Genomic DNA, 10,810 nt, shown 5'->3' with positions numbered 1-10,810 from the left:
GCAGGCATCCATACACACTGCATGTTGAAGACAGCCCACACATGTGCACATGTCTGGTGACCAAATTTCCACATAACACAGAGTTCCTTCAATAAATGATTTCATACATTAAAGTTTCGCTCACCACAAAAAAAAAACACATATGATTTTAAAATTGCACTCATATAATAATTTTATGGCATATTGCTCATTCATGCAGTAATGTCATGCACTGACTGCCTACTGTGTCACTGAAGTCATAAAATAGAACATAGAGACACACACACACACAGACACACACACACACACACACAGACCTTCTCCTGAGTGGTGAGGTAGTAGCGAAACTTCCACACCAAGTCCTGCTCCTCAGAGTTCAACAGCTTGGTTGGAGGGTAGCTGACGATGATCTGCCAAGGACACACACACATTTTAACACATTTCTCACACATACACACCCACACAAATTTTAACACATTTCTCACACATACACACCCACACACACACACAGGTCACCCTTCATGCTACCAATGCAACAATGCACACAAACAGCAAAAAAAACAAAAACACACAACATTATTTAAAATATGCAATCTAATAATTTATCGAAGTTAAAATCGACAGTTGTACATGTAGACATTTATAAGCATACTACTTTTTACTGACATTTAGCTGGTCTCTTGTAGCAGCGTTGGGCTTCAAGTCGTGGTCAGAGGGTCCACTCCTCAAGCTACGAGCCAGTTTATGGTGCTTACTCTCCACCAGATTCTCCTGTCAGATCGAAAGATATTAAAGCAAAAGTGTGTGTGTGTGTGTGTGTGTGTGTGTGTGTTGATGGTGGGGTGTGCTGAGTGTTAAATAAATATGTGACCGATTGTCTATATCTATGTCTAACAGTTTTGTACTACCTGTATGTCAACATGTGGTTTATGTGCTGAGTGTGTGTATTATGTGGGGTGTGTGTGTGTGTATGTGTGTACTGTATATGTGTATGTGTGTGTGTGTGTATACAGCTCTGGAAAAAGTTAAGAGAGCCCTGCACATTTTTCTGATGTCATCCTACGGTTGCTGAATGACATTCGAATGAGTTGACAGTCAAATTTGCAGTGATCTCTTAATTTTGAATATTTCAGAATTACATCAGAAAAATGTGCAGTGCTCTCTTAACTTTTTCCAGAGCTGTATATCGTGTATGTGCATACATGTGGGGTGTGTGTGTGTTTGTATATGTGGGGTGTGTGTATGTAAGAGCGTATGTGTATTATGTGGGGTGTCTGTATGCGTGTGAGTGTGTGTATATATATATATGTGTATGTGTGTGTGTGTGTGTGTGTGTGTATGTGTGTACTGTATGTGTATACATGTGGGGTGTGTGTGTGTATCCATGTGTATTATGTGGGGTGTGTGTATGTGTGTACATGTGGTGTGTGTGTGTGTTCTCACCATGCACATCTGGGGGTCTGGCACTTTGACAATATCTGAGCTGCTGAGATGAGGGGTGGCATCATCCCCATCCTATCAGGAATGAGAAATAAACACCATTAACCAATCAACAGCCAGTATTCAGGCATTCACAATGCTCATCATTGAGCAGCTCGGTAAGCATTATCCAGTCAGCAGCTAGCTCTAAAGCCCACTCAGACTGCAAGCGACAACAGACCATGAAATGTTAACTCAATTCAGCAATTACAGGCTAAATAACCACTGCCGACAAAGCCAGTACAATTTGAACTTTTGAGGCAACAAGTGATGAGTGAATCGGCGAAGTTCATCCCGAATGAAAACTATCTATCACTATTTTTCTGTTTCCTTCTCACTCTCTCTTTCTCATCATTAAACACACACACACACACACACACACACACACACACACACACACACACACACACACACACACACCTTCTCATAGTAGACAATGCTGTACTCTCTCTCGCCAGTCTTCACCCTGGGAAACTCCACCATCAGGTACATAAAGTTGGAGCTGCGCTTTTCGCTCTGAAAACCAACCACACACACACATTTTTTTTATCATGCAATAAAATCATAGTAGTAACTAGGGCTGTCAATCGATTAAAAAAATAATCGAATTAATTACATACTCTGTGATTAATTAATCTAAATTAATCGCATATATAATTTTTGCTGTGAAAGTATTTTAAATATTTCAATTCAAATGAATCATTGAATAATCATCATTAGTGACATTAAAGTTCAAAAACTATTTTATTATTATTTTCACTGTTCAAATAATGGTCATAATAATATATGATATGACCTAATATGCTGAGGAAATAAATTCAAAAGTGCTTTGGGAAGAAGTTTTTTTTTTTTCACATATAAGGCTTTTCAGGCCACAGATATAACCTAGGGGACACAATGAAAATAAATAAATAAAAAAAAACACTCCCCTCTAAGTCAACACTTATTTCTTTGCATTGATGTGCGACTATAGAGTTGATGAACTCCGGTGATATGGAAATTCCTTGCTGCAGACATTGCAGAGGACTTTATTTTCAACACTTTATTTTTATCAACACCATCAGGCCGTTTTTTAAAAGTAAATGTTCCAATCAATGATCCAGGCAGCACATTTTCTTCTGTCCTTCATTTTACAGTCTAATTTTTACTGACTAGAACGTAGTATAAGTATACGTAAGTATAAGTATAAATACGTGTGTGTGTCAGAGTGAGTCAGTCTTCTTTTAGATATCTCACCTCATTGATCATCTCTATCTCTCGGAAGGTCAGCCGATCCAGCCAATCCACCTTAACCATGTGACCTTGCCTATGGGCCTTAGTCAACTAGTGAAATGAACAGAGAAAAAGAATGACAGACACACAGAGTGGGCAAGGGACAGAGAGAGGAAGATGTGGGGCACATTACAGAAGCTTGAGGGAAGAACCCCACAATGGAATACCACGTGAGCAGTGAGCACAGACCAGCCAACACAAGCATCATACCTCAACGTGCCTCAACAGCCAATCAAATGCAAGGACACTCTCAAACTCAGAATTCAGTTAGTAGCATATGTAACTTCAAATCCAAAGCATTAAAAAAATTATCTTTAAATCATGTACCCTTGTCTTTTTGACAAAACACACACATGACCAACATGGGAAAAGAGCTCAGGGACATGTCAAATGGTAGAGTGTACCTGGGACACCTGTTAGTCAGCACAGCACACACAGTGCAGTGAGCAAAATTCAAGTCAACCAGCCAGGATGCTTCACAAACTGACAGTGCTAGTTAAATAGCGAATCATAACATTAGATACAAGCAAGTCTCTAAAAAGACACCTAATTACAGTGCTCAAGACCTGCCCAACTATGTAACGAGGTAAGTGCATAATTTTACACACCACAACATATCCACTCAACTATAGATGAAATATGTGCATACATAGGCCCAAACAACACACTCATCCACATTCTAATGTACATTCTAAATACACACACACAGACCCACCCACCCATCCCAAACACACACACATATACATACACACACAGATACAAAAACACACCCGTCCCTAGCCTTCTCTCTCAATTCCTACTCACATCACTCAGAATCTCCAGGTCTGGCCCCTGGAACAAACAAGGGTAAGATGCAACTAGGAACAGGTCATCTCTTCAGCTCTCTTTCTGTCTCTCTGATGCGCATGCACGTACACACACACACACACACACACACACACACACACACACACATCGCTTTTATGGACCTTTTCAATCTGTTCCTGGAAAGTTTCAGGTTTAATCAATGCAGCCAATTTGTGATTAAAATGCATCAGACTGTAGTGTGCTCAATAAAATGTCAACTTTAAAATCGCTTTTTTTTTTTTATCCTTGAGTTACCCTGGAAATCCAGAGTTCTCGTGAGAGCACAATGAAATTGTCTTTGCGAGACACTCTGGCAATGAGCAATGATGCACGTTACTTTTTCCCCTTGCATTCCGGGGAACCAGCTAAACTGATGAAGACAGCACTGCAACATTGGAGGACAGTAAACATTGGTCTAGTGTTATCCAATTGCGTGCAGTGAGATTTTTAAATGCATGCTTGTTGCTGCCCCTCGAGTTGGGCCATTACATTGTTCGTGGCCAGACCCTTGATCTTTCTAGATTACCAGGGTCTGGATTTTCCAGGCTATCCTTGAGTTACCATTAGCTCAAAATTGTTTTCTGTATAACTGGAAATGGTGTGGGATAGCATGTTTACACATATGAATGTTACTTTGTTGACTGTGCCATGGAGGACACCTGTCCATCATTAGTGACAGGCTTCGGTAAAATGACTGCAATTAAAATGGCGAAATTTCGTCTTTCCTTCAGGTAACCACCTTTTTTCTTATTCACTTCCCCCAAAAAAGCATAAACTGAACCATGACTAAAAAAAATCAAGGTATGAACCGAACCGTGGATTTAGTGCATCGTTACACTCCTAGCTCACACACAAGCACAAGTACACACACACACACACACACACACACACACACACACACACACACACACACACACACACACACAAAGACACACACCTTGGCAAGGCGGCCCATCTGGTCCTCAGCCAAGGAACTGCTGGTGCGGCCGGGGGTAGAGCTCGGGTCAGCCCCATCCCCCTCCACGCCAGGCCACACCTTTAGGTCGTGCATGCCCTGCCGGAACATTCTGGAAAGGAGAGGGAGAGGAGGAGAGTGAGGGGTAGAGAAAACATTCACTTGAAGAGATGGCCTGAGAGCAGATAAAAGCCCAATCCATGCTACACTTCACATGACCTTCTTCCATCAAAATTAATTTCAGAGTGTTGTTCAAACTTCCCATCTGCAAAACAGAGAGAGATAGATAGATAGATATGGTAGATAGATACGGTAGATAGATAGATAGATAGATACGGTAGATAGATAGATAGATACACAAAGACACGGAGCTACTTTGACATGCTACCACTCTTGTCGGCGCCGGAACCTTAGAAAAAAAACCCCTACATAATGTTTCTGTTAACTCAGAACCATCATGTCTTCTAAATACTGACCCGTGTTTGCCAAATAAGGTGACAGTGGTGCCCCCTACGGGTGTGGCTCTGCCAGGTCCATAGACGTCCCACACGGTCAAAGCCACCTGGGCACTCTGAGGGAGGTCAGGGTACTTCAGGGGCAGTCGCAGCCACTCGTTCCAGCTGGACAAAGTGGGGTCACACACAAACGCGTAGCACAAAGGCATTAACACACACACACACACACACACACACACACACACACACACACACACACACACACACACGCAGTTAGTAACTCAAATAATTGGTAAGCAATTAGTAACTAACGGCACATACACACACACTTCCTGTCCACAGATATTAACAACCAAAATGATAACACACCTAATAACTAGGCAAAATGAATTTGCTAATTTAACTATGGGTAAGAGTAAAAATCGATGAGTCAGCTCAATGCTCCCACACTCAACACGATAGCTATAGTTCATACCCGAGAACATTGCTTTTTGACAGACTGTGCACTCATGCCATATGGTTGCCTTTTAAATTAAGGTCCATGGTCAATATTGAATAATAAATACATACAAAAGCCAGGACTAAAACAAGGAAAGATTCTGGGCCTGAAGTTCACAGAAATTGCCCTAGCCATTACAGAATAAATATCTATTTTCATATCTCCAACAACCCAGGCCATACCTATATTGCCGCACCATGCAACACAAACTTACTTCCACCGTGTGCTGAAGGCCTTGTACGAGGTGCGTACAGGCAGGGCGAGAGGCTTTCCCTCTGCAAACACCTGACAGGTGACGTACAGGTCTGAGCAGCTCTCCTGGTAGAGGCCGGAGAAGCGCAACATGGGGTCCTCCAGCAAAGCCTTATAGCTCTTCCTCTCCCGACGGCCCTCCAGGCTACCACTGGAAGAAAGGAGGAGAGCAGAGTGGACAGAAGAGAAGAAATTAAGACAAAGGTGAGGAACACGAGAGAAGAGAAGCAATATAAATGAAGAGAGCAGAAACAAGGATATGTAATAACTTCACATTGTGTATGTGTGTATTTATGTGTGCGTGTGGTACAGAGACATTTGTTGACAATTTACTGGTGTGGCCATACTGTTACATGCAAGTAAGTTTACTCTAGTCAACACGAGACAAATGATAATGACCGCTATTGACTTTGATACTTGGTCACTTAACCACCACCTCCACTACTGTTGCAATGAAAGACTATCTATTTTGCCCAGTGTACAGTTCTGGTCATTTGGACGCACTTGACTGGCAAATGTGATGAGTGAACTGTTGGCAACATCTGCACCAACACAAATATAGTCTTTGAAACGAGGATATGTCAAGAGATATTGCGACAACATCTACGTCTACACAGCATGCACGTGGGACTCATTGGGATGTCGGACGTCATTTGTGTGACCCTCCCAGAAAACAAAACAAAATTAAATTCGTTTACTGGCTGTCACGAGAGCGGCGCGAGGGGCGATGAGCGCTCGGAATGTAATGATGTCAGCGGGCGCGAGCCTCCGCTCGCTTCTCAAGCTCTCTCTGCGGGCTCGTTGAGCTTCGAGTTTTTTCCTTGATTCACAATCGGTTGCCATGCCTTCCCGGTAAACATTGCACAAAACAGGAGAAATCTCTCCAGAAAAGTAGCCTAAATTATAGTCTTTGTAGTTAGGTTATCAAGAGTGGTGCAGACGCTGTCATAACGAGTCTCTGAACAACATTGACAATGGGCAATGTTGTTAATACGCATCCAATTACCATGTAACTAATGTCACGGTGTTCAATTTCGAGGCGTATCGTTAGTGTTGTCGACACTAACGTTACTCGGGAGTAGTCAAAGCAATTTAACGTTATAGCTAACGTTAGCTGTGGTAGCTCGGTAGTGAAGATCCCGTATAGTGTAAGTGTGACAACTTCTCTCCAGCGCTAGGATAAGTGGCCATCAACAACAATGAGTCAGGGAAATGTACTTACATTTTCAGTTGGACGTTGATGTCCAAGTCACAACTGTAGACATAGTTAAATGTGTCCATGTTCTTTCAGTTATAAAACAGCTAGGTGAGCCGTCAGATACGAAGAAAACTATCCTCTTCCAGTAGCTTTGCAAGGCCTCGTAATCGAGACACTATGCTGGAGGAAGGAAGAACCGCTAACGTTATCAACCAGAAATCTAACCTTACCAGCACCGAGCTTTTCCCTTGTCAATAACCTACAAGCTGTGTACGTCGCAGGAAGACAGTAACGTTAATTTGTGCAAAACTGCCTGGTATGTGCAACTTAAACCCAACTTCGATGCTGTGTGATAGATAAATGACTCTACATGATGTATTTTTCCTCAACAGAAAACAACAGAGAAGCCTCAATACAGGCAAAACGAGTCGCTCCCAGTTGTATTGAGTGACGCAGTGATTGCCTATTGATCCTTGTATCGGAAATTGCTTAGTTGGACTACATAATCTAAATTCGTCATATTAACTTCCTGGTTTGGGATTTAACGGCAAGCGAAACTGGACATAAATCTCGAACGAGACCGAAGCGAGATAGTTACTTAAAGCCCCTTCTGACTCGCACATATGTTGAAAAGTATTAAAATAATTATCACACGGAAAAAATAATATAAATATTTTCTTGGTGAAAAGTCTTACAGTTTGTGTTTAAAATTATTCAATTGCTATATAATTCACATAGCCTACAACATCCTATGATATCAGAGTGCAAAAGGTGTAGCCTACCTCCACTATCAAACAGTCAGCGCCAAACATTAAGTTTGGAACCCTTCAGGCCCACTTATTATTTTCCTGTTTTTGATAAATAATAATAATATACATTTAATTGAAAAACAACTTTCATTACACCCAAGCTCACTTCACATACAGAAATTAATATAATACTAAAATAATACAAATATAAACTATATATATGCAATATAATGCACTCATCAAGTCACAATGAGTATGCTGGCTGAATGAGATGGTTTTTTACATTCTTTTTGAAGTCCATAATGGATTCACAATGCCTGATGTGATGAGGACGAGAATTCCACAGTGTGACATTCTTTCTCTCAGGTGCATATTTGGGATGTTAAGTAGACCTGCTGAGGAGGATCGCAGTGAACAGGCAGGTGTGTAGTTCTCCAAGAGGTCAGTAAGATAGGTGGGAACATGATTATGTAGGGCCTTGAATGTTAGGAGAAGGATTGAATGAAGAATTGGATGCGGTATCAAACAGAAAGCCAGTAAAGCTGAATGAGCACAGGTGGTCTTGTAGATTTGGAGTGAGTGATGATCCTTGCTGCAGTGTTTTGGATTAATTGGAGCTGGTGGAGTAGCTTAATGCCTGACAGGATGGAGCTGTAATGGTCAATAACATAGGCGTTGACCAGGACTTCTGCACTGAGCTGGGTGTAGTCTTGCAATGTTCTGTACTTAGGTGGAAAAAGGCACTGTTGAAGTGTGCGTTGAAAGAAAGCGTATTGTCTAGGATTGCACCAAGACTCTTGATCTGTGTGGAGCAAGGTATATGGTGCAGCCATCGATAGATAACATTTTTTACCCCAAGCCCTTTAAGGCATTTAAGTCTGTTTTACATGCTCTCTCTGTCTTTGTCTCTCTGTCTGTCTGTCTGTCTCTTTCTCTCTCTGTCACACACACACACACGCTATAGCACACACACACTCCTTGAGATTTAACAAGTAATTTACAAAGCATTTTAGCACTATAAGTAGCACTTAAATCTGTGTGAGCTTACTAACTCACTAAGACCAATTCACAAACGATAGGAACGCAGCTGTTGCTCCACGTTGTAATGTATGTAAACCCTAGCAGCGGATACCTTATGAAGTGACATTTTTCCTGTTAAAATTGGTCTTTTGTGAATATAGGTTTTAAGAGAAAACTCTGTTAAATTTTTTTAGTGCAATTTATACGAGCACTCAGTAAGATAAAATGCTTTGTGAGTACGGCCTCTGTACAAGATGTTCTGCAGTGATGTTTTTGCTGTTGTCTTGGAACTCCTATCTCTATTTCCATGCCAGACATTACCCACAGTTTTCTCCACTTTACTGCAAGCAGATGCCTCTACTCACCGCATAAGAGTTGTAAGGTTATGAACCCAATAAAACAGAAGAAACTGTTTGTTCAGTTTTTCATTCATGGAAAGAAAGCAACTATTTCTCTCTCAGATGACACAGATGATCTTTCTCACATCATTTCAGCTCAGAAAGAAAGCAGAGAGCTGAGGCACCTGTCCTACCCCCCTCCTCCCTCGACTAAGTTAGATAATGATGCATAAAAGTATTAATTAGATAAATTAATCAACTAACTAAATCTGTCAAAAAGATGTAATGTTTTTGCAGTAACCAAGACATTATAGGCTAGAAGTTGTCTACTACTTCCCGCTAACTGGGGTAAAGAAGCGGGGGTGCTCCATTTATGGAAACACACTTATACAAATGTGTGGGTTCCCCTCTCTCTCTTACACATGCACACACACATTACTTTTACAGTTTACAGTCAACACACACACACACACACACACACACACACCTGACCATATAGCTTCATGTATACTTACAATACAGCAGCAACACTATGTATTGTATTCATGATCATGCAATTATTCTCTTACTCTCTCACTGCCTCAATTCTCTGTATGTCTCACACACACTCACACACACACGCACACACACACACACACACGCAGGGGGTATTTAGCTGGTCAGGTTTTCCATGGCCTGGATAGGGTATAATTCCAGCCAGAACCAAGGGAAAGTGTTTGATTGTGCGGAACGCATCAATCTGCAAGCCACAGTCCAGTCATGGTGATTGGCTTAAGTGGTCAAGCATTTCTTCAGGGCATAGCTTGCGTAAGGGCATAAGTTGAGCAGTCAGCATGATGCTGTGCATTTCTGTTGAGTGCTAAGGCTGTTCCATGGCTGTGCTCCATTAGGATTATAGTTAGATCCCAACTGGAGCCTCAGAAACTAGCTACATCAACCACTAGTTCAAGTGTGGGTACATGGTCTTGACCATGGTATCAGCAGGTGCAATTTTGCCTGTGTCAGCAGCTGTATAAGTGGCACACATGTCACTGATGGAACAGACAACAATGTCTGCATTTTAAAGATAAACTCAAGAGTAAAAATAAATAAAAGGTTCAGTGACACAAATTCTGAGGTATCTACTTGCAGCCGTATCAATAATCCTGTGAATTGACTATTCATCCGACATAGTTGCCTGTGTCTTCCGTTTTGACTGTGCCACAAAACAGTGAACAACACCTAGTTTTGTGTGCATGGGCTTTTGAGCAGTATACACATACAATTTTTATGAGAAACTGAACGAAAATGGGGTGTTTGGCTTTTTGCCTGTCCTCTCTTCTCACCAGTGATCGCCCAACTTCACAAACACTCTCCCCATGCATACAAAAACTCGAGTAAGTAAATCTGGGCAGATGTACAGGGGTAACTGCTAATCCCATTGCCCCCCTGTACAACTGAAGTCATACATAGAGATAATTGACCTGAAACTGCCCCCCACCTCCCTCATACATACAGAGGAGAAAGGTCATTGGGCAGCCCCACAGGGGTAACTGCCTCTATGAGGACCACTGAAGTTGTAGGCAGGGGTAAATCTGAGTCATCGCAGAGGAGACCAAGTTCGTGGAAGCCATGCAGTAGCATTACGTTCTGCGGTTGATTGACAGAGGAACTTTCAACACCTCACAGTCTACTATTGGGGGGGTGGAGATGGGGAGGGGGCAGGTCAGGGGTGTATAGCAGAGCAACAGAGCCCCTGTGGACTCCCTTCTCCCACAATGCACCCCAG

General features: G+C 41.9%; 1 protein-coding gene across 3 annotated transcripts in view; it reads right to left on the bottom strand.

Moving 5' to 3' along the window:
- The window catches only part of pik3c3 (phosphatidylinositol 3-kinase, catalytic subunit type 3), a 16,462-nt gene extending 9,058 nt beyond the window's left edge, over nucleotides 1-7,404 (bottom strand). Inside the window, exons 1-10 of one of the 3 annotated variants that reach the window (XM_042070394.1) lie at nucleotides 6,960-7,404; nucleotides 5,700-5,888; nucleotides 5,008-5,151; nucleotides 4,514-4,643; nucleotides 3,535-3,561; nucleotides 2,695-2,781; nucleotides 1,879-1,974; nucleotides 1,423-1,494; nucleotides 646-750; nucleotides 297-389 (exon numbers count right to left, since the gene is read on the bottom strand). In XM_042070394.1, coding sequence (XP_041926328.1) covers nucleotides 297-389; nucleotides 646-750; nucleotides 1,423-1,494; nucleotides 1,879-1,974; nucleotides 2,695-2,781; nucleotides 3,535-3,561; nucleotides 4,514-4,643; nucleotides 5,008-5,151; nucleotides 5,700-5,888; nucleotides 6,960-7,018 — 1,002 coding nt within the window. In that variant the 5' untranslated portion in view covers nucleotides 7,019-7,404. The remainder of the gene's footprint in view (nucleotides 1-296; nucleotides 390-645; nucleotides 751-1,422; nucleotides 1,495-1,878; nucleotides 1,975-2,694; nucleotides 2,782-3,534; nucleotides 3,562-4,513; nucleotides 4,644-5,007; nucleotides 5,152-5,699; nucleotides 5,889-6,959) is intronic. The other 2 variants (XM_042070393.1, XM_042070395.1) reach the window with 2 other exon arrangements.
- Between the last annotated feature and the right edge of the window lie 3,406 nt (nucleotides 7,405-10,810).

This window comes from Alosa sapidissima, chromosome 18 (assembly GCF_018492685.1).
Source record: "Alosa sapidissima isolate fAloSap1 chromosome 18, fAloSap1.pri, whole genome shotgun sequence".
Lineage (NCBI taxonomy): Eukaryota > Metazoa > Chordata > Actinopteri > Clupeiformes > Clupeidae > Alosa > Alosa sapidissima.
Note: the sequence above shows the minus strand (reverse complement) of the source record. Positions and strands in the feature narration are given on the sequence as shown.